Raw genomic sequence first — 21,716 nt, 5'->3', positions numbered from 1 at the left:
GAGATGAAACGCGATGACGTCATCTGCCGATCAATGATCTCAGCCTATAGACTCGCGAAAGCGGGTAGCCGGTAAACACCACCCCCAACACTTACTCCAAGTTATACTATGTATAAGGGGCTCGCTCAGCTGCACGTTGTATCGTGTGGGCGCAGCTGAGTCCTACTTTCCGTACACGTCTCGTCCATCTCGACCGCCGCGGCGAGGCGTTATGTGTCGAGAGAAGATCCGACGTCTTCTCCCGCCCGTCATCTCGTCGTTTCTGTGCTTTGTATTTGTGGTTGTCAAGCCATTGAGCAACTTAGGTGGACGGTGAGTCTCCTCAGTCACGAGAGACAAGTCAGACGTTCGGCTAATATCGCAGCTATGCCTTCCTGTGCTATACCTCACTGCTATTATTCTGCTTTCCAGGCGGGACGATTGGCGGACAGCTTGAAGCTACCCGTAAGCTGACCGCATTGATTATATGAATGACCCGCTGATGCCTCCAGTCCTGGGCATACTCTTCGCCGCCTCTGGTCTGGCATGGGCGATCGTCACCCTGGCAATCGCTGCATACTGCGGGCGGACGTATGGCGCCGACGGACCAGAAGCAAGGACCGTTCTCGGCCTCGGATTGGCGATACTTGCCTTTATCTGTTAGCTTCTCGTGCCAGCAATGTGGATAGGGCTGACCAGATAGCTGGGTTCATTCGAAGTTACACTCCTCGACTGACCCTAGCCAGCCGGATTGGACTGTTCTTCCCGGTATTCCTCTTTACGAGTGAACAAGCAATCACTCGGGTAAGCTGTTATCCCAAGAGTCGTCCTCATTCCGGAACCTAGGTGGGCCAGGCTGATGCTATAGGTCACATCTCGCATGTTCTTGGAGCAATTCTATACTGCCCTCTTCGCAGCTGCTTTCGGCCTCGTCCCAATCCTACTGCTCGGTCATCGTTCATCCGGTCCCGCACTGGGCGAGGCCATCATCGGGACTGTCACTTCAGTGTACGATCTACTACCTATCGCGCTCGCTGCCTTCCGAGACGGAGAAGAGAATGCTTCCACCCCGCCGGGCTGGGACAATTCTGACCTACCGGACAGGCATTCTACTCGGTCCCGACACGACGTGCTGGCCAAGACACTCAAGAGCCACACCGGTCAAATCAGCCCCTTACTCAAATCCTATTCGAATGAGATCATCCACGCTCGTCTCCCATCCACACAACTTCGACCCATCATCGCAGCGCTCAAAGCGGTGTCGCGTAATCCGCTTCTCGGCTCGTCCTCCCAGACCCCGGGCGAGCGGGTACAGGCTGCTCTCCTGCGCGCCCGGCAACACTCGTTCTCCCGTCCTACCAGCTCCATGGATAGGCAGAGCAGAGGATCGTCCACTCCGCTGCATATTGATGGGCAATTCGCCGTCGAGCTGGATAAGCGTTCAGGTGCTGCGCCGTTTAGTCTCCAGAGTGACACATCCGTTCCCAAGCCGGATCCGAGACTGGTAGACCGGTCGACCGAGCTCTCCGGTTGGATCTGCGCAGTCCTGACGCTCACCGGAGATCGCATAGCGGGTGTTTGGTGCTGGACCAACCCGCTTTCGGCTGTTACATCCCCGGACCCGTCCGCGCCCGTACACCTCAACAGATCCATCGGTGCTTTCGAGATCGACCTGGAAGTCGCCCTCGACTCCGGAGAAGGCATCTCAACAACGCTCGGGGACTCGCGCATCGGTACCACAAACAGAACTCACGGGGAGTCGGAGAGCTTCCGGCTCGCATTTCATATGGTCACTTTGCTCGACCTCGGGCGAGACGTTTTGAAGCTTCACGACGTGGTCGCGAGGGTCACAGAGGCGGCGCCGGTGCAGAAGAGGTGGTATGTCCCCTATCTGCATAGGTGGATCCGGTCAAGGGCGGATGCGCAACCTGTGGATGTACTGGATCATTCCGACATCGCTGGTACGTTCTGTCCGTGTTCGCCGTGGGGGGAAGCTGATGTCCAGTCGAGCAGACCGCGCCCGTTGCTGCTGGGGAGGCATGTGCACCGGGGCCAACGGAAGGGCTCGATTTTGTCCAGGCTGCATTGCGTCGCGAGCACCATGCCCAGCTTGAATCGAAAGGCCGACTGCAGACTCTGCGCTTGCTCTGGCGGTCCCTCTGGGACTGTCACACGATATTGCTCGGCAAGTTCCCGCAAAGCTCCATCATGAGGCGGACGTTGATGCTGCTAGTCCGTATCACGGTATCTCGCTTCCTCCACTCCTCCCGACACTCGCGACACAGTCGCTTCGCTTTCAAGCTCAGCCTCGGTATATCGCTCCTGGCGCTCCCTGCCTTCCTCCCACCTGGTACCCCAGGCAGGATATATTTCAGAGACTTTCGGGGCAGTTGGATCCTTGCGAGCTATCTGAGCGTCCTGGAGGTTCATACTGGGGCGATATTCCGGGTCGGCTGCTTCCGAATCGTGGGAACATTTGTGGGCGCTCTGGCCGCTTACATCGTGAGTTCCCACTCATAATCAGGCATGACAGAGCTCATTTATAGTTTGTATTGATTGCGCGCGACAATCCATATGCGCTGGTCACATTGGCCACAGCCTTCTCGATACCAGTATCTTACATCATCCTGTTCACCACCTTTCAGGGGGCCGGAACTGTGGCGTGAGTCGTTCTCACCTCGAGTGCACCGAACCTGACTGGTCAGCGGCATCACCCTTCCCCCTCTGCTCTTCCTGAACTACCTCGGACTCTCACCAGGTCGTGACGCCTTCTTCCTCGCCTGGACTCGTTTCGTCGACATAGCCATCGGCATCGTCGCTGCCGTCCTTGTCGGCTGCGTCGTTTGGCCAAACCATGCGCGCGTCCGCTATTTCTCGGCGGTATACACCACCATCGAGCGGCTGACAGCGTACCATCTCCAGCTCTCGCGTGACAACCTTCGGTCCACCCTGCTGTATCAACCTGATCAGAAGATCTACGCCACTCTCGATCGATCCGCGCGGCGCGATATTGCCTGGGCGCGCACACTCGTCGCTGTGCAGCGGAACGAGTTGTCTCTCCTACCTCGTCCGATTCGGCTCTATGGCGAAGTCCTCGATGCGGCCGAAAAGACTCTCAACATCCTCGTTGAGATCCGCCTCTTGCGCTTTAGCGTCCCGAGGAAGGAGGTAGTCCTCGACGTCTTACCGCTCCGGCGTCAATTCGTGTCGGCGGTTCTCAATAACTTATGGGCGTGCGGACAGGCGTTCAAGTCAAGATCGCCGTTACCGCAGTTCCTCCCTTCGCCACGGGTGGCGCTAGACGAGTTGACGCAGGCCGTAGATGTGCCGCTGACCGAGGGACGACGGCGGACAACATCGACCAGACAAGCGGGCCCGTCACGCTCGCGATCACCTTCCCAGTCTGATTTGGGCAAAGGAGGCAACGGCAGTAAGCAGGAACTATCGATGCTGTATGCGATGGCGGAGTATGAGGCGTTAGGGGAGCTGTGCGATCTGATAGATGAGGTGAGGTAACCACTCTTCCCAGAAAGTGCAAGCCTGGAGCTGATCTCGACAGCTTGTAGCGGCTGCTCGCATACTCTTTGGAACCCAGACTTTCCTCGACACGGCGATGGAACAGCCCTACATTGACTGAATTCGATTATGTATCCATAGCTGCTGGCACTGGACGGAGCGACACTGATCTAGGAGCTGCATGTGGTCTAAGTTCTAGGTTTTCTATTATCTAATTCGGATACTACTGATGTCGCTAACTATACGTCCATACTGGGTCGGGCACTGGTCATAGCGCTGCTCGGCTGACTGTCCTTGGGGACCTGAGCTCCACCCTCACGATGCGTCGAGCGGGCATAGTGCTTCTCGTGCGACTTGATGGCCTGCTCTTCCTGCTGACGCTTGAACGAGCCCGAGCGCCAGGCGGGGGTACCGGAGAGGTAGAGCGCATCAACCCTGATTATCAGCTGCCGGCCTAGATTGGATCATGAGCTAGACTCACTCTTCGATAGACATGCCCTTGGTCTCGGGAATACAGAAGAAGGCGAACGCGAATGCCAAGGCGAGACATCCGGCCCAGACAAAGCAGATTCCGGTACCGATCCGCGCCTGGATCTGAGGGGCCGCAAAGGCGATGATGAGGTTGAAGAGCCAGTTGGCGCCCGTGCCGAGGGTGACGCAGAGGCTGCTGAGACGGATAGGGAAGGTCTCGCCGCATACGACCCAAGCGACGGGACCCCAGGACGAGGCAAAGGCAGCGACGAAAAGGCAGGTGAAGGCGATGAGGACGTCTCCGGCGATAGGGTTGTCGGGGTATGCCTTGGAGACGGAGCCGACGACGATCTGGCCGATGAACATGGTGGCTGCCCCAGTGAGCAACACTGGACGACGCCCTGCCCGGTCAACGGCAATGACACCGGGGAAGGAGGCAGCGACGTTGACGGATGCGAGGATGATTTGGAAGACGTAGGTGTTGGCGAGACCGGCAGCTTGGGCGAATTGCACACCGTACGAGAAGAAGAAGTTGATACCGGTCACTGAAGGTCAGCGCCGACCATCAACACTCGAGTGCTGGACTCACCCTGCTGTCCGATCTGAACCAAGATCCCGATCATAGTCCTCCAAGCGATCCGGTCCTGGGTCGAGAAACACTCGCTGTACTTGGCACTTCCCCTCTCCTTGTCCTTCTCGGCCGCAGCGCGTACCTCATCCATCTCGACGTCAATGTTGGCGTCGTCCTCGGGGAGACCACGGAGATTGGCGAGGTTCTTGCGACACTCTTCCCACCGTTCTTGCTTGGCGAGGAAGCGCGGTGATTCGGGGGATAGGATGAAGCCGACAAGGAGACAAGCGGAGAAGACCATCTGGAGCGCGACGGGGATGCGCCAGCTAGCTATATCAGCTGCGGTCTCTCTATGATCTTATGGACGACGTACCTGATGTCCGAATTATCGTATCTGCTCATACCCCAGTTGGTCATGCTGACACCCCAGATACCGAGCGTGACACAGAGCTGGAAGCTGCCAGTGACGAGACCACGGTACTTGGGCGGCGAGGCTTCGGCCTGGAAGACGGGGACGAGACCGGATGTGGCGCCGATACCGAGACCGGTGAGGAGACGGGCGACGAGAATCTGGGCGTAGGTATTCATAGCGGATGTTTCGATGGCGGCGCCGATAAGGTGGATGAGGATAAAAGCGATGCAGGTTTTACGCAAACCGAACTGGCGGGTCAGTTTGCGCTCCTTGGCCGGGGTAGGCAGCACTCACGCGAGCTGCGATGCTTCCCGATCCTACTGCCCCGATGACGGCTCCTACACTCAAAAGACCAGTGATGGCACTCTGACGAGTCGTGCTGAGGGCACAGATACCCGCAGCGTCACACTCTCCAAATCTGCGCTGATACGATGTCATGCTGAAGAGACCGCTTCCTTCCGAGTTTCCCCATCCTATAGAGTCAGCTATTGCCTCAAGACGATGGCGGACGACCCACCGAAGATGATACCGGCGGCTGACTGAGCGAGCGCCAGGGTCAGCGCCTTCGAGCTACTGCGTTGCGACATGGTGGTGGATGCGCTCAATAAGGGTTGGCAAGGTGTCGTTGAGCGAGGGATTGCTGAGGGGGAAGATCTGCTGTGGCAAAACCTCGAAGAGAGCAAAGATACAAGGTGGTGGTAGTAGTGAGGATGTCAAGATGTGTTTAGAGATGTCGTGCCAACACGATAGCATGGCCAGAGCAAAATCTCTCCTCGCGTGGTCATCTTCGTCATGCTCATTGCCACCGCCCGGCTCGGCGCGCCGCTATGGGTGAAACTGCGTCTAAGACCGCATCTCCGGCTGACTCCGTTACCCGCGCGGCGAGATCAGCCTGAACACGTACGCGGGCTCGACACAATCATCGAGTCATCCCCATGACCTAAATCCTGATTGACAAGCTGTGGTACTATCGGTAAAGCCGAGCTAGGAGCGGCGTCGGAGATCATCAAGTGGAGGTGAAATTCTTCTTTCGGGATTTTTCTGAAACTGCCGATGCCGCCGGCAATGGCAGGACCGATGACGTTTGCTATAGGAATTGCCTCAAACGGACCCTGAAACAAGGGGGCTTAGCAAGGGGCTACCAGAGTTTAGCAGATCAGGCTCAGCTTGTCGGCCGAGATGCGGTCCACTGGTGGAGGGGCGGAGTGGCATACTGGGAGTTGGTGACTGTCACCATATACTCTCATGTCTTGTCCTCTGTGTTCCAGATCTCGAGGACGACAGACCTGCATCAGATACCATCTACTCATGCCTTGACCTCCGCCCGATGTCTAGGCGTCCAAGGTCCCAAGCTCTTATCCGAATAGAAGTCCATCGGATAGCCTCCTTCCCCATTCTCCAGCCCCATCCCGCCTTCGCCCAGATCCAGCCCGCCCCACCCGCGTATCCTCCCAACAGTGACAGACGCCTCGTACGGACTCAAGAGGGGCCGGTCGAAGGCGTATCCCCAGTCTATACTGAGTCTGGGACAGGAAGTCTGGACGAATACCGATAGCTGGGGAAGGAGGGCGAGTTTGGCAGGCGAGAGTTCCGAGAGAAGAAGCATGTAGGGTGGGGAGGAAGTGGGGGAGGAAGTGGGGGAGGATGTTGGGAGCGAGGTTTGGATGGTCTACAGGATCAGCTTGGCACTGTTGCAAAGAGCATAGAGCTCACCTTGAGAACGCTCAGACTGCCCTGCCTGCCTAATGTACCCAATATGACACCCCATGATCCGCTACCGTTCTCTCTCTCCACTCCTAGTACTCCTTGATCGCCGCTCCCTAAGCTCCGCTCCGGCGCCGGCATCAACGTCTTCCTCGCCTTCCGTACCGCATCTCCCCGCACCATCCGCATCTCCTTGTGCTCGTAGGTCTCTCGTGTGAATTTCTTCGAGTACGGGTCGTAGCGGAATGCAGGGACAGTTGGATTGGCGATCATGATGGACTCGAGGTGGAATCTGCCGTCTCCGACATATCTATACGTCAGCTCCGTCGCACGTACCACTAGAGATCGGACTTACATGAGAGCGTCCATGGCTTCCAGCTTCGGCGCCGTACACCCCAGAACCTCTCCCGGGCTGAGCGGTCTGCTTTGCGGTACCGTGATGTCGTACTTTCCCCTCCATACCCCCACATCCCTTTTCTTGACGTTCATGACCGCTGCATCGCCCTCGAGCTCCCCTTGCTCCTTCTCCAGCGGCGGCAGCGCTTCCGACAAACCCTCCTTTAGCGACTGGACGGCAGCCACGAACTGTATCGTCGATACCAGCGCCAGTCTCGTCGGTAGGTTCCCTTCGGCAGGGTCAGACTCGCCCTCGTCTCGCCGAGTAGCGTCTGACGGGTCGAGAGCGATAGGTACGGCCGCACCGGGCTCGGCTGTAGAGGCGCCAAGGACGACCCGGTGGAATGCTGCGCGAGATGAAGGGAAGTTGCGGCGAACGGAGAGAGCGAGATGGGGTGTGTCGATCGCTATTTCAACAAAAATGTATAGTGTCTTGATGGATGTTTGGGAGACAGGTACTGAGCTGTAAGCTGAGCCATCCGATTCCATCAAGACCTGCTAGCTTACTGAGACATGAGTGACCATAATGCACAATCATCTCCGCGCCCATCTCTTTGGCTGTAAAGTCGTCGATACAGCATGCGCCATACGTGACATCTGCCAGCAAAAGCGGGAGAGCCCCTGTAAATCTAGATTGTCAGCTATCGCCCGGTGCACCTTTCCCAGGGTCAGACCTATCAGACTCACTCCTCGACGATATCCGCTATTGCACAGCCATACACCATCAACCCCTCGGGCATCTGCAAAGCCACCGTCTTGACCCCATCTCGCCGTATATGATGGACAGTCTTGTGAATCTCGAACTTGTAGTTGCTCGGGAGAGCTATGGGCTTCAGTCCCGGGCTCTGAATGTGCTGATAGCACTTCTCGTGTCTCTGTGGAACGGAGGGCGCAGCTCACCCGCGATAGCAGCGTTCAGCTCGGGATCATGCAAGATATCATCCGGGATCTGGTTCGCGACCCGCCTGATCGGCGTGGACCTGGGCTTCGGATTGGATGTCCCGACGAACCGTTTCCGGGGCTTCGACGGGCCCGCTACAGGTGGAGTGTCGATACCTTCTGCTGCACTATTCATGCTGACTGGATTGAGATGCTTGAGGGGTGATATGGCGAGCTTTTTAGACGATCACAGCTGCCTGCTACAACAGGCTGACAGCTGTATCAACATTTTGGGTGGCGCAGGGTCGTTACGTAAACAGCCTGACCTGGCTAGCTGCATATATATATATGCATCTCGGAGCTGGAATTCGCTCTCTCTCTACCTACAGTATCTCATCAGTATAAACACCGCCAATATGGAGACCAACCTCGCAGCCACCTCAGCAGCGCGCAAAGAGCGCCTCATAGCGCTTCGAAAGCGGAAAGAGCAGGTCGATGGGGGAAACGGAACGAACGGAGCTGGACCGTCAGCTGCCCATCAGTTGTCTCGTGTATGAAGCGGGAAGCTGACAATGTCAGATCACATTTCACATTCAAGCAGCGGAACTTTGATCCGGAGACACGGCAGAACCGGAGGCGGGAAGCAGGAGAGGATGCGGAAGATACGGTGGAGAAGGCGGTAGAAGGATTGGCAGAGCAGATTATACAAGAGGATGAGGCCAAGCGGGCGGAGGAGCTGGTGAGTGTTTCTTACAGCTCATGGGCAGACTATGTCGTTTGCTGGATTATCTCTATCGGCGGGAGAGCGCTTCCCGCGGCAGGCTGAAGGAGAGGAGTCCAGGGCGGATTTCAAGAGCCGCCAACAATCCCTTGAATCCCTCACCCGATACGAAGGAGAAGATGTCCTCGCAAGATCACAGAGCTGAGATCTATAGGACCTCTTCAACATCCAACCCAAACGCGCAAATTGGGACCTCAAGCGGGACATGACAAATAGGATGTCAAAGTTAGAAAGGAAGACGAATGAGGCTATCGCGACGATATTCCGTATGTCCTCTACTCCCTCTGGCCCTTGCGATGGTCCCCTCATACCCTCTATCACTGTCACACCGAGAGCTGATGGCTGTCATTCTCTAAGGGTAGGAACGCCTTGCTGACTACTGTAGGGCAAAGACTACAAGCTGCCAAGAAGCAAAATCCACAGGCGGTCACAGCGGACGAGGTGAATCTGGTAGCTGCCATGAACGCAGAACGGACGGAGCGGGAGGGCGGAGCGGGCGAGGACAGCGAAGAGGATTAGCAGTATCAGGTCACAACATGGAGATGTACAAGTACGATTATCGCCAGATCCGGCTCTCCGGCCATTGTCAAGATGGCCAGCTGACCCTGTAATTGAGGCAGACCAGAACACGAGTTTGATGCGATGTTGGAATCATGCGATGCTAACTACTAGATATGTAGTGTAGATACAAGTTGAATTGCCGATAAACGGTTGATTTGATATGACAACAGCCTCCCCTGCCCCCCCACGCCCGCGCTTCCGGCCCAGTACACTCCTGCGCCTCCCTCCTACTCGCTCAACAAGAACTCCCAGAGCCCCTCCTTGTCCTTATAGTCGTGATGTATCAAACTGACCAACCACCACTGCTCCCCCACCCCATCGAGCAGCGTCCGCGATTCCGATCCTCGGGGATACAGCCTAGCCCACTCTGACCAGATCTCAAACGCCTCTTCCTTCCATGCAAGGAATGAGGTCTCCTCGATGATGGTCGACTGGACAATCTCTTGACCGGGAAAGACACCCCACGTGACGGCATTCACGGCGTCGCTGAGGGTGTTGGTACGGAAGTCGCCCTGCGAATCAGCTCACGTCCGACAAAGCCATCCCAGATCAGAAATACTCACAGCCTTGTTCGCAGCGTACATGCTCACAGCCTCCCCTCCTGCCCGCTTCAATCGCTCCTCGATCCGGTCCATCTCCTTGGTCGGCACAAAGAACTCCACGAAGGCCTTCTGGAACACATATCCCCCTTTTGGTCCCCATCCATGGATAGGGTCGTCCGAGTACGCGGCGTCCACGGCGGGCTGGGAGCCTACCGTCCAGTACTGCTTATCTGGCGAATTGAGGGCGATGAGCCGCGGAAGAATCGTCTGCGATTCGGGCGAGAGGGGGAGGTCGCAGAAGGGGGTGGTAGGTGCCGAGGGGAGGGAGTTGAGGTATGCGCAGAAAAGAGCGGATAGGTCGGCAGACGTGGTGGGTGTTCCCCATTCTAAGAGCGCTTGGTTCGCCTATCCATCAGCCCAGCTCATGGGTGGTATATTAAGACTCACATTGGTTTTGAGTCCAGAACCCCATCCGTCAATCTCTCCATAGGCCGGAGACCTGATATCCGTGAACCGCCCGTTCGGGTACTCGTCCCAGCTATCTTCTGCCTTTGCATTCTTCTCCACCTGCCCGCCCATCCCCACGCCTTGCGTCCCCAGCCCCTTCTTCGGTGCAGGTTGCAGCGCCCGGTTCGTCAAGCCCCACTGTGCGAGCTGGCTCGCCTCGCTAGGACTGATCGACATGCCACTGACGGAGCTGGTACGTCGCTTGGGAGCGGGGATGGTGAGACCGCTACCGTTTGCCGTGGGGACGGAGGTATCATCCTCGTCCTCGATGATGAGTTTGTTATGTCTCAACAAGGGGGACGAGTGCTCGGAAGCGGGCGTCTTGACCCAGTCGAGGGATTCGAGGATGGTCCGGACGGACTTTTCGAGGTTGAGTGTGCAGAAGTGCACACCGGGGACGAGCTTGGAGCTGATTAGGCGATTGACCATGCGTGTAGCGAGCTGGGCACCGTATTGCTTGACGGCGGAATCATCGGTCTGGCTGTCAATTATAGGCTCGCTAATCCGAGATTTTCCTAACTGACCTTGATAGGCTCCAGATCGGCCATGATCGAGTCCGGCACGGGACATTGAGTGAGCTTGACCAGCCGGCGGAATGAGGCAAAGTTTTGAATTGGCATGATACCGGGTATAATCGGTAGTGTTATACCTTTCCGTCAGCCTTCTCCCGCTCCGTTTGTAACCGACATACCTGATTCCCGGACACTCCCTACCCACTTCTCAAACCCCTCCACATCGTAAAACAGCTGCGTCAAGATAAAGTCCGCCCCTGCATCGCATTTCGCCTTCAACCACTTGAGATCATCCGCCTCATTCGCCGAGTCCACATGCGGCGTTGGATAACCCGCTACGCCGACGCAGAAGAAATCGCCGTGCGTCTGCCGAATATACCGGACGAGATCGTCGGCGTGTTGGAAGAAGTCGGGGAGGGGGGCTTCGGTAGGGAGCGAGTACTCTTCGGGACGAGGAGGGTCGCCTCGGAGTGCGAGTATGTTATGTATACCGAGAGCGCGGGCATTCTGTAGCTATCAGCAATCATCGATTGGGGATTTCAGCCGACGCACCGTCAAAGCATCATCGACCTTCTCTTTAGGCATATTCGTACACGTCAAGTGAAGCACCACGTCCAGACCGAGCTTGACGACCTCCTCCGCCAGCTCTAGAGATTTCTCGGCGGTTGCTCCGCCCGCGCCCCATGTCACCGAGACTGCCAGCGGCGCTGGAAGGGGCGGTTGTGCGAGTCGCCTGACACGGTCGAGGAGGTTCACGAAACCCGCTTCGGTTCGAGGTGGGAAGAATTCGAATGTGTGGAAAGGGGCCGGATGAGCTGTGATGAGATCGGTGAGGCGCGGCATGGTCGCTAGGTGTATATCAAACAGAGATATAGAGGCTCGAGCGACTTTTGGATCGTGAGACGCAGCTTGAGCTTGGGGTGGGGTGATCGCTGGCGAATTAGCCGAGAATTACCCGAAGAGGCAGTTTTGACAGAGGGGAGGTATGACGCACAAGAGAAGGTCCACCCAAACCAAAAGATAAGAGGCTCCCTCGCAGCGTTGTACATCCCGCCTCTACACCTCAAGACTACCTATCAAGATGGGCCCCTCACCTACCAAAGACGCACCCAGCACGATGGAAGAGCTCAAGACGCTGCTCAAGGACGACAATAAGGTCAAAGTAGCAGGTACGTCCTATCTTTCCCCGTTGTCCACTCTCTCCCGCCGAGGACTCAGCTGATATCGTCAGGCGTGGACATTGACGGTGTCCTCCGAGGGAAGATCATGTCCAAGGACAAGTTCCTCTCGGCTGCCAAGTCGGACGGCTTTGGCTTCTGCTCCGTCATTTTCGGCTGGGACAGTGAGCTCGCTCGTTTCCTCCCGCGGGCCGTGACGATAGCTAAATAGCAAGTCCACGACGTGACGTACTCCAAGGAGCTTATGGTCTCCAATCGAGCGAACGGGTATCGCGACCTCCTAGCTTCTATCGATCTGTCGACATTCAGGCGGTTACCGTGGGAGCGTAATATCCCATTCTTCCTCTTGAGGTTTATCACGCCCGAGACGGGCAAGCATCTCGAGGTGGACCCCAGAGGGGTTCTGGCGGATGTGGTACAGCGGGCAGAGGAGAGTGGGTGGAAGTGTATGGCTGGGGCAGAGTTTGAGGTGCGTACAGCTGCATAACCCGGATCTACCTGCTGATGGTTATCGACGCGCGGCTGATGGTGCAGTACTTCCAATTCAAGGAGACTCCGGACTCGGTCAAAGCCAAGGGCTTCACCAACCTCCAAGCGTTGACTCCAGGAAGTAAGCTACATTCTCCTCGTCGCTTCTGATTTGGCCGCCAGCTCACACCACAGTGCACGGCTACTCGCTCCTCCGGCCCACACTCAACACCGACTACTTCCATGACCTGTACGACCAGGCCGAGCAATTCGGCATCGAAGTGGAAGGGCACCGTGAGTTCGGGCATCCACTCGTATCTTATGACGAGGCCGATGTTGAGCTCATACACCAGATACGGAGACTGGACCTGGTGTATTCGAGTCTGCTTTGGCCTATACCGACTGTTTACGGATGGCAGATAACGCCTGCCTGTTCAAGCTGCTCGCCAAAAGCGTAGGGATGGGGTATGGGATCATCCCGACATTCATGGCAAAGCCATACACCGATGTGAGCTACACGGGTCTCGAGTTGCGGAGCGACTGAAGCTGATCATACAGATGCCAGGATGTTCAGGGTAAGCTAACATTCGCGCGAAGTCTTCCGCGCCCAAGCTGACGGACGGTAGACATATTCATGTCTCTCTTCGTGACAAGAGCGGGCGGAATAAATTTGCGCTCAACAAGGAAGATAAGGATGGCGGAAAGGGGCGGGCGAGCGCAAAGTATGATGATCTGAAGTATATCTCGCAAGAGGCTGAATGGTTCTTGGGCGGCTTGTTGGAGGGATTGCCTTCAGGTGAGCTTTCAGATGCGTATCTATTCCAAACCGGAACGCTGCAGCTGACCAAGATAGTGATCCCTCTGATGTGCCCGAATATCAACTCCTACAAGCGATTATTAGGCGGAGAGGTGAGCTATCGTGTGACAACCATCCAGGACATGCCAAGCTTATACATCAGGCAATGTGGGCCCCCGATACCGCCTCGTACGGATACGAGTCTCGCGCGGCCTCTATCCGATTGATAGGGCCTCCCGGCGCCCCGGCAGAAGCAACCCGCTTCGAGGTCCGCGTACCAGGAGCCGACGTACGTTTCCCCATACCTACCTCTTCCACCCGCTGACCACCAGATGAACCCCTACTATGCCCTATCGGCCATCTTCGCCCTCGGCCTGCGCGGAATAGCCAACAAGACCGCCGTAACGTACGGCCCAATCGGCTCGGAGGGTGCCAAGCACGACGACCTCCCGCAATTACCCACCAGCCTCGATATGGCCACCAAGGTGTTCAAGGCGTCTGGAAGTATTGCGCGCGAGGTGCTGGGCGATTACTTTGTGGATCATGTGGCGGGTGCAAAGGAACATGAGCTGGATGTCCACCGGAGGGCGGTGACGAACTGGGAAGGTGAGTCTATCTCGATCTCGGGGATGGCCGGTTTCGAGCGAGGATAGAGAGCTGACATGGCAGTGGAGCGATATCTTGAGTTGGTTTAGGCTTCAAGTGGGCATTCGGGGCAGGTTCCGGGCTTGTCAGGCGGAAGATCCGGCGCAGCGGGGATGGCTGTGTACCCGTAAATTCGGGGAGTGACTATGGCAAATCGACACATTTCTTGGTGCACTTTGGTATGCACCGTAGATGATTCTGCGCGTATTGTCACGGCCTGGCTCGTCCCCTCCTGTCCCTGGCCGCTGTCCAGCCCCGTCATCTTGAGAATCCAGATCTGAAACACCAAATTTTCCCCACATTCCTCCTGAGCTGAGATAATTCCGGTGCGGGGTGAAGCTCACAGATCGAAGGGAGGTTGAAAGTTGGCCCCACGCCTTCAGCTGTCCAATCATCATCATCTCAGCTGATAGACCCATCTTCACGCGCCGCGCTCGCTCTTTACCTCGTGGACCTCGACCCGTCTCTCTTTACGCATCACTCCGCGAAGCCTTCTTCACAGCAAATCTTCTCAGCATGGCCGGTATCTTCAAGGCATACACCTCTCTCCTGGCCAGACGGCCGCTGGCCGCTAATGTCGGAACGGCAGCTGTAAGTGTTATCATTACTGCGCGATGATATCGAACTACCCATACTGCCCTATCGCGGAAGACGTTGCTCCGTTGCCAGATCATACATCACTCGTCGAGCAACTTTGGCGAACGTTGGCTGATCCGAGCAGGTCCTTTTCGCGACTGGAGATGTGATCGCGCAGCAGCTCGTCGAAAAGCGAGGGAGCAATCATGATCTCGCACGAACGGGGTAGGTCTACCTTTCCTCCTTCAAGCTTCAAGCCCGAACAGCTAGAACACCGCTGACAAACTTCTTTCCCCTTCATCCAACCTACCACTTCAATCTAACTAAACATCCTGCTGCTCGCGCCGGCTGCTTGTACCCTTTTCTCACTCTTCTTACAACAGCCGGATAGTCCTCTGGGGTGGTGGACTATACGCTCCCTTCGTCACCGGATGGTTCAACGTGCTTCAGCGCGTACAACTCGGGAACAAGTACGCGACCACGGCAGCTAGGGTGGGGTTGGACCAGTTCCTCATTGCCCCTACTGTGCTGAGCGGTGAGTCTCTCACTGGTGTCTCGGAGTTTGCCTCAAGACTGCTGTGACTACGCTCGGTGTAATACAAGGAGGAGCTGACGGTTCAGCCTTCTTCACCGTCATGACCCTCCTCGAAGGGAAGGACATGAATGCCGTCAAGGAGAAGTGGAATGCGGACTTTGTGCCTACGTTGAAGACCAACTGGACAGTGTGAGCTGCATCGTTTCCGACTGGTGGTAGAGTCGACGCCAGGATAGGTTGGGACTCGAGCTGACACCGCTCAGCTGGATACCGTTCCAAGCTATCAACCTGGGTGTAAGTAATGTCTTGCTACTCTACACACGCCGGCCTCGTCCGCGCAACCGTCGTTCTCTCACATCCCCACCATCAGATGAGCCTTGACCCCCTTCTCCACTGCTGATCCAGCAGATCATCCCGCCCCACCTCCGCGTCCTCGCCGTAAACGCAGTCAACGTCCCATGGAACACCTTCCTCTCCCTCCAAGCCGCCAAGGGCAAGGGCGACGAAGTCGAGGTCAAAGTCGGAGACAAGGTCAAGGTGGACGTCAAGAAGCCGCTGAGCGTCTAGAAAAGGGTCTCCGAGGGGGTGCTCAGCTGCCAGGAGTCGGAGGTTGGCGGAATGCGAAAATATGGGTGGAAAGGAGTCATATCTCGGACATTGTATATAGATTGGGAGATCGCTGCGCTGAATGAAAAGCAGGCAGCGTAGCTGGATGTGATGCTCCCTATGGCCGGGGAAAGCTTGCTTCAGGTCAGCAGCAGCATCCACAGGCCCGGCGCAGGCACACCACCCAAATCCACGCACGGATCAGGAGGAATGACGCCGACGACGGACGACGGACAAGGGTATATAAGAGAGGTCCGCCTAAGCTGTCCACTTCGACACTGTACCTCCATAACCTATATAAATCCAGCCCCACCGGCCCTGACAGCCCCTCATCACCACAAAGCTCCAGCTGCATCAACGCCGGACCACTGCACGTCCCATCCACCACTCTACACCAGCATTCCTCACCCTCGCAAGTTGACACCATAAGCATATTGCTACAACTCTCCTATTCGCATAGCAAAGCACCATCGCCTCTTCGGATCATACTCAGATCAGACTCTGGCCAGACACTCACCATGTACCACTCTCGCCGGCCCCGACCCAACATCACGTCCCCTCCACCGACCTCCTCCACCTCTTCCTTCCCTTCCCCCACCGCCTCTCCCGTCCCCGCAGGCGCCGACGACATTCTCTCCCTCTCCCTCCCGCAAGTCCAAGAACGTCTCGCCCGAAACTCCCGCGTACTCAATATCGGTCTCTTTGCCTCTACGCCGGTAGCCCACGTTAGTCCTTCCGCCTCGCCCGTGCCCCCCTCGTCCGGCTCGGTCGGTATACCCACTACGTCGTCGGCTACGAACGCGCAGAGACAGCGGGGCATTCAGTCAGCAGGGACCTCACCGACGGACACGGTCCGTGATCGTCTTCTGGTGGTCCGGCGGCAATTGTTGGAGAGGGAGCGAGAGCTGTTGATGGCGAAGGCGGCGGAAGGGATGGGGGGTCTTCAGCTCAACAATGGGGCGCAGCAGGAACAGGAACGGCAGGCTTCTCCCGTGAGGCAGGTGATGCCGCCTGCTGGACTAAGGGGAGGGGAGGAGGACAGCGAAGAGGATGCAGAGAGCAGCGCTATGGCTGGCAGAAGACGGTCTTCTGCTTCTGCTGCTCGGGCGGCAGCGGCAGCGGCACAGACGAACGGCGGTAGTCTGGCGGGCAAGGCAAGTGGGAAGCGCGCGGCGATGATGAATATCCGGGAGAGGGAGAAGGGGTATGCGCCTAATGGCTTGATCCTGTGAGTCTGCCTTTCTTCTACTTTACAGGAGGAAGATGCTGATTCCCAGACCTGTATCAGAGAGCATAGCCCTCGCTTCCCGGGACTTTGATCATAAAACCGCCTCACGCTTATCCGCACTCTCGCTCAACCCCGCTTCGGCCCAAGCCCAGGCTCACGGTCTCGACATGGGCAACATCCCGCGCGGCTCCTCGTCTCCCAAATCCCGCAGACATCGCGCGCTCGCGTATCCCGATACGTCCCCTCTCCAGTCCACCCGAAACACGGCGGATCCGAACGACGAGATTGCGCGCGCCGAGGCAATGGCGAGGGTCAATGCGTTCATGTCGTACAAGTCTCGCGAAGAGTATGAGGATGGCGATGGGGATGAGGACGGAGAAGGGTTTGATGGGGTAGATGGGGATGGCGTGGATGGGATGTTTGACTTTGAGGAGTTGGATTACCCGGACTCGTCCGCGCTGGATGGGAGGCATGAGAAGGGGAAGAGGCGGGAAAGGGGGACGGGGGAAACGGTGGATGTGTATGGGGAGGATGATGAGCGGTTTGCGGAAGGGAATGGGGATTTTGATAATGATGATGCCGAGGATGGGATGGACTTGTAGCGGGAAGGGAATTACATTGGTCCATAGCATAGCATTAGCATCATCGCCGATATCATTGTGTAGCGACATGCACACAATCAGGTACATTAGATGGTGTATAGCACAAGGACGGGACCATCGAGTCGGTTTGCGCTCTAGTTCGCTCCAGGCTAGTGGTCAAGCAGTGCATCTCACGTCTATACTATCCGTCCGTAACAACTATTTGATCGCAACATATCCTCGTCTGCCCATCAATCCGCTCGCCACTTTGCGACTAGTCTAAAATCGTCAGCTGATAGTGCAACCTCAATCAGACCTGACAACTCACATAGCAGCCTCGTAAGGATATTCGCCTGGGTCGCGCCGATCCGCTTGTACAACTCTGACACCTCCTCCTGCCCAACACCCGAAATATCCGCCATGAGGTACGCAATATCGCCCCTCGAGTCGGAGAATTGCTTCTCAATATTGTGATCCGCCAGGATATTGTTGATGGCACGCAGCACACCCGGCTCATTCCTGTGCAGGTAGCACAAGCGAATATGGCGTTCGTCCGCCGTGGTGATGGCGCGCAAGTCGACCTCTGGGAAGTTGACCGACCCGATAGACGTGCCGTATTGGATATACCGGGAGAGGGCGAGCGAGACCTCGGAGCCGATGGCGCGCTGGGCCTCTTCGGTTGATCCCCCGATATGCGGGGTGAGGATGAGGTTGGGGACTTTCCGAAGCCGAGGGATGAAGCCGCCGAGGGTATCGTCGAATCCGGGACCGTTGGATCCGGGCTCTTTGGGGAAGACGTCGACGGCCGCACCGGCGATCCGTTTCTCTTCGAGCGCGGTAGCGAGCGCGTCAAGGTCGACGACCTTGCCTCGGGCATTGTTGAGGAAGTACGCGCCCGTCTTCATCGCTGCGAATTGCTCCGCGCCCATCATCCCGATAGTATCCGGGATTTCGGGTACGTGGAGTGTGACAAAGTCCGCCCGCCCGAGCAGCTCCTCGAGCGTCTCGACCTGCCGTGCCGAACCGAGGGGCATGATGGGGATGACGTCAAAGTAGATGACGGTCATACCGAATGCCTCGGCGAGGACCGAGAGTTGAGACCCAATGTGCCCATACCCGACGATACCGAGGGTTTTGCCTCGGATCTCCCAGCATCCCTTGGACACCTTGTTCCAGATCCCTTGCCGCATCTCGGAGCTGCGGTCCAGGAGCTGACGGGAGAGGGAGATGATTTCGCCAATGACGAGCTCGGCGACCGAGCGGGAGTTGGAGAAGGGGGAGTTGAAGACCGCGATACCGTGCTTGGCGGCATGGACGAGGTCGACTTGGTTCGTGCCGATACAGAAGCAGCCGATGGCGCGGAGCTACAGGTCAGCTCCGCACAGGAATCACTCCTGGTTTCCTAGCTTACTTGGGGGTTCGCGTCAATGACCCGAGCGGTAATTTTGGTCTTGCTTCGGATACCAACAGCATCGTACTTGGTCAAGCCCTTGATGAGCTCTTCCTCCGACCAAGCCTTGACGACATGGTCGACCTGGACATCAGCTGCGCCCTTTTTCCCAAAACAGCTAGCTCACTTCGTAGCCCGACTTCTTCAAGAACTCGGCAGCATCCAAATTGATATTCTCCAACAACAGCATCCTGGTCTTGCCCTGCCTCTTTGAAGGCGTGTTGGGCCGCTCGCTCTCCTCCTCCCTCAAAGGATAGTCGGCAGGGAGGAATGCCGTCAGTTGCCTCGCAATAGCGGGCATCGCACCCGATGCCGATCTGGCCCGTTGCGAGAAAGGTGAGCCCTGCTTGGGCGATGTCGAGTAGGCATGGTGAGGGGAGGTACCAAGGGTCTGGAGTGGGGAGGCGGGACCGAACGAGGATGGGTGCATGCCGCGGGTGTTGGCGGGGATGGGGATGCTGCGCTGTCAGTTTACGCCAAGGTGGCATGCTGGGTGAGCTTACTGGTTAGGCGGGTCCGAGGCGGACACGGACGGTCTTCGGCCATTTGGGGTGGGGATATTCTGCGCTGCAGACATTTTGTTTTGTGGATGAGTGGGAGTAGACACTTGTTGAGATGACTGCTATATAAGCTGCAAGATGGATGTGTATCGAGTCGATGTTTTGAAGTGAGGTTATAGGAGGTATGAGGTGCTTGCTGCATCATCGACATCGGCGAGATTTCCGAATACCGGCATCTTGATTAGTTTTTGGCATTTACTAATGGAGTATTAATCCGAGAATGTTGATGGATGGTCTGCAAGGTCCAAGAGGGGTGGAGGTCGCTCTATTCATCTACACTTTTGATCAGACACAGTCAGGATGGACTTCCTCCCCCTCCCACAGCTCCCGGCAGCGCCTCGACAACAATCAAGCCTCACTCCTCACTCTCGCCATTTCCACTCCTTCCGCCACCCCCTCTTTATTAAGCATCCCTCGCCCATCACCCATATCCATTTCTGCCCTACACGGCCACACCGCTACGCAGTCAGCTCAGCTACGAGAGTTCTCGTCTATGCGCCAAAAACAGGCAAGGTCGTCAAGACCATCTCGAGGTTCAAGGATACGGCTCGCGGGGCAGAGTTCAGGAAGGATGGAAAGCTTGTGGTAGCGGGAGGGGACGACGGTGTCGTGCAGGTGTTTGACGTATCGAGTAGAGCTATCCTGAGGACAATGAGCGAGCATAATCAGTGAGTAGCTTTAACTGTAAAAGCTGATCTCAGATCCGTTCACGTCACCCACTTCTCCCCACATTCACCACAAATCGTCTCTGCCTCGGACGACCAAAGCATCAAGCTATGGGACCTCTCGACTCAAGCCTGCCTTACTACCCTCACATCACATACGGACTATGTCCGCTCCGCTCTCTTCCACCCTACCAATCCATCACTCCTCCTTTCCGGCGGGTACGACTCGACGTTCCGGGTACACGATGTCCGCCTGCCCCCAGATACCGCCAATACCATCACCATGCGGCATGGCGGTGCACCTATAGAGGACATCCTGGCGTTCCCGAGCGGAGGCGTCGGTATCTCGGTCGGAGGGCCAATACTGAGAGTCTGGGATCTGAACATGGGCAAGTGCGTGCGGGCACTGAGCAATCATCAAAAGACGGTCACCTGCGCTGCGTTTGACGGGAGCAAGGGGCGGGTCTTGACGGGTGGCTTGGATATGATGGTCAAGGTGTATGATGTGGAGGAGTGGAAGGTGGTCCACACTATGCGGTACCCGGCGCCAATCCTCAGCTTGGCGGTATCGGTGAGTTGACCCAAGCATATCATCGGATGAAAGCTCATACTTTAGCCCGACGACACCCACATCGCCGCAGGAATGACCGACGGGACCCTTGCCGTCCGGCGCCGCGACCCCAAAGCAAACGAAGAGGCCGCAGCCGAGGCAAAACAAGCAGCCCTCGCTGGCGGAGCATACGAGTACTTTGCAGAGATGGAGACGGTATTCGGGACGGGGCACGTCAAGGCCAAGGGGAAGGACCTACCGGTGGCGCAAGGACCAGCAGACGAATTTAGGGTGGAGAGTAAGCGCAAAGTCAAGCTCAGGGAGTTTGACCGGTTCTTGAAGGCGTTCAAGTATGGTGCCGCGCTCGATGCGGGGTTGAAGAAGGTATGTCTCTGTATCCATCTACGGAGGACAGGGCTGACTGGTAGACCGTCCGACCGAGCACGACCTTTGCTCTGATTCAAGAGCTGGTCTTCCGGGATGCGCTCAGAGTGGCTCTGTCGAGCCGAGACGAAACCTCGCTTGAGCCCATCCTCTCGTTCTTGGTGAAGTACGTGACGGATCCACGGTTCGGCGAGATTGCCTCCAATGTCGTCAGCGTCATAATAGGTGCGTGCCCTCAACTGGCGAGTACGAAGCTGATATTGCAGATCTGTATACGCCGATACTGGGCCAGACACCCGGGGTCGACGAGCTCCTCGGCAAGATGCAGACGAGGATAGAGAGGGAGTTGGCGTTTGAGAGGGAGTTGGTCAAGCTGCGGGGGGCGCTGGATATGACGTTGTCGCAGGCGGCAATGACGCAGGTGATGGCGGCTTGATCCAGCGAGACGGGTGCAGAGGTGAGTTGAATTAGTTCAGAAACTTTCTACTGGCCTGTCGGCTGATGTCGGCAGTCGCTTCTTGGGTATCTTCTGTTGTATCGAGTAAGGCATGCACGGGCCATGACGCAAAATTTCAGTCGGATCCATCTTCGAAGGCTGGGGCTGCGGCAATCTGACTAAAGCTGAATCTCGTGCGAGCCTCAAGGTACTAATTGAACACGACA

The 21,716-nt window shown here is 56.8% G+C and overlaps 10 protein-coding genes across 10 annotated transcripts; 6 read left to right on the top strand and 4 right to left on the bottom strand.

Moving 5' to 3' along the window:
* Positions 1-211: 211 nt before the first annotated feature.
* On the top strand, positions 212-3,616 carry MKK02DRAFT_38251 (uncharacterized protein; the record flags this gene model as incomplete). Its single annotated transcript, XM_053090012.1, has 9 exons — positions 212-312; positions 365-444; positions 492-638; positions 683-783; positions 848-1,940; positions 1,985-2,481; positions 2,526-2,641; positions 2,685-3,486; positions 3,539-3,616. The coding sequence occupies 9 exons, from the start codon at positions 212-214 to the stop codon at positions 3,614-3,616; spliced, it is 3,015 nt and encodes a 1,004-aa protein (XP_052943370.1).
* Positions 3,617-3,734: 118 nt separating this feature from the next.
* On the bottom strand, positions 3,735-5,536 carry MKK02DRAFT_17192 (hexose transporter; the record flags this gene model as incomplete). Its single annotated transcript, XM_053085753.1, has 6 exons — positions 3,735-3,930; positions 3,977-4,511; positions 4,556-4,863; positions 4,911-5,197; positions 5,244-5,422; positions 5,467-5,536. 6 exons carry the CDS (start codon positions 5,534-5,536, stop codon positions 3,735-3,737), a joined length of 1,575 nt encoding a protein of 524 aa, XP_052943369.1.
* Positions 5,537-6,255: 719 nt separating this feature from the next.
* Positions 6,256-8,124, bottom strand: MKK02DRAFT_17837 (putative diphthamide synthesis protein-domain-containing protein; the record flags this gene model as incomplete). The annotated part of the gene is made up of 7 exons (XM_053085846.1): positions 6,256-6,618; positions 6,663-6,735; positions 6,799-6,963; positions 7,009-7,507; positions 7,557-7,678; positions 7,737-7,872; positions 7,950-8,124. The coding sequence occupies 7 exons, from the start codon at positions 8,122-8,124 to the stop codon at positions 6,256-6,258; spliced, it is 1,533 nt and encodes a 510-aa protein (XP_052943368.1).
* A 220-nt stretch (positions 8,125-8,344) lies between these two features.
* On the top strand, positions 8,345-9,228 carry MKK02DRAFT_38248 (cwf18 pre-mRNA splicing factor-domain-containing protein; the record flags this gene model as incomplete). The annotated part of the gene is made up of 4 exons (XM_053090011.1): positions 8,345-8,454; positions 8,508-8,667; positions 8,864-8,975; positions 9,095-9,228. The coding sequence occupies 4 exons, from the start codon at positions 8,345-8,347 to the stop codon at positions 9,226-9,228; spliced, it is 516 nt and encodes a 171-aa protein (XP_052943367.1).
* Positions 9,229-9,497: 269 nt separating this feature from the next.
* On the bottom strand, positions 9,498-11,674 carry MKK02DRAFT_17377 (methylenetetrahydrofolate reductase-domain-containing protein; the record flags this gene model as incomplete). Its single annotated transcript, XM_053085778.1, has 7 exons — positions 9,498-9,782; positions 9,834-10,217; positions 10,260-10,520; positions 10,566-10,796; positions 10,844-10,968; positions 11,011-11,338; positions 11,384-11,674. The coding sequence occupies 7 exons, from the start codon at positions 11,672-11,674 to the stop codon at positions 9,498-9,500; spliced, it is 1,905 nt and encodes a 634-aa protein (XP_052943366.1).
* Positions 11,675-11,912: 238 nt separating this feature from the next.
* On the top strand, positions 11,913-13,968 carry MKK02DRAFT_34536 (uncharacterized protein; the record flags this gene model as incomplete). Its single annotated transcript, XM_053088965.1, has 12 exons — positions 11,913-12,000; positions 12,063-12,173; positions 12,225-12,478; positions 12,544-12,619; positions 12,673-12,771; positions 12,831-12,985; positions 13,036-13,052; positions 13,104-13,273; positions 13,331-13,386; positions 13,437-13,562; positions 13,606-13,879; positions 13,943-13,968. The coding sequence occupies 12 exons, from the start codon at positions 11,913-11,915 to the stop codon at positions 13,966-13,968; spliced, it is 1,452 nt and encodes a 483-aa protein (XP_052943365.1).
* A 466-nt stretch (positions 13,969-14,434) lies between these two features.
* On the top strand, positions 14,435-15,596 carry MKK02DRAFT_38245 (uncharacterized protein; the record flags this gene model as incomplete). Its single annotated transcript, XM_053090010.1, has 6 exons — positions 14,435-14,509; positions 14,640-14,719; positions 14,878-15,029; positions 15,116-15,218; positions 15,293-15,323; positions 15,438-15,596. 6 exons carry the CDS (start codon positions 14,435-14,437, stop codon positions 15,594-15,596), a joined length of 600 nt encoding a protein of 199 aa, XP_052943364.1.
* Positions 15,597-16,153: 557 nt separating this feature from the next.
* On the top strand, positions 16,154-17,465 carry MKK02DRAFT_28396 (uncharacterized protein; the record flags this gene model as incomplete). Its single annotated transcript, XM_053087543.1, has 2 exons — positions 16,154-16,863; positions 16,913-17,465. The coding sequence occupies 2 exons, from the start codon at positions 16,154-16,156 to the stop codon at positions 17,463-17,465; spliced, it is 1,263 nt and encodes a 420-aa protein (XP_052943363.1).
* A 230-nt stretch (positions 17,466-17,695) lies between these two features.
* MKK02DRAFT_38243 (uncharacterized protein) lies at positions 17,696-19,471 on the bottom strand (the record flags this gene model as incomplete). The annotated part of the gene is made up of 5 exons (XM_053090009.1): positions 17,696-17,718; positions 17,773-18,808; positions 18,856-18,978; positions 19,022-19,352; positions 19,398-19,471. The coding sequence occupies 5 exons, from the start codon at positions 19,469-19,471 to the stop codon at positions 17,696-17,698; spliced, it is 1,587 nt and encodes a 528-aa protein (XP_052943362.1).
* Positions 19,472-19,754: 283 nt separating this feature from the next.
* MKK02DRAFT_34531 (57.7 kda trp-asp repeat-containing protein) lies at positions 19,755-21,489 on the top strand (the record flags this gene model as incomplete). Its single annotated transcript, XM_053088963.1, has 5 exons — positions 19,755-20,122; positions 20,156-20,690; positions 20,736-21,053; positions 21,098-21,278; positions 21,320-21,489. The coding sequence occupies 5 exons, from the start codon at positions 19,755-19,757 to the stop codon at positions 21,487-21,489; spliced, it is 1,572 nt and encodes a 523-aa protein (XP_052943361.1).
* Between the last annotated feature and the right edge of the window lie 227 nt (positions 21,490-21,716).

Source organism: Dioszegia hungarica (genome assembly GCF_025882075.1).
Source record: "Dioszegia hungarica strain PDD-24b-2 chromosome Unknown MKK02contig_16, whole genome shotgun sequence".
In the NCBI taxonomy this organism is placed as follows: Eukaryota; Fungi; Basidiomycota; class Tremellomycetes; order Tremellales; family Bulleribasidiaceae; genus Dioszegia; species Dioszegia hungarica.
This window is presented reverse-complemented; position numbering and strand designations above follow the sequence as displayed.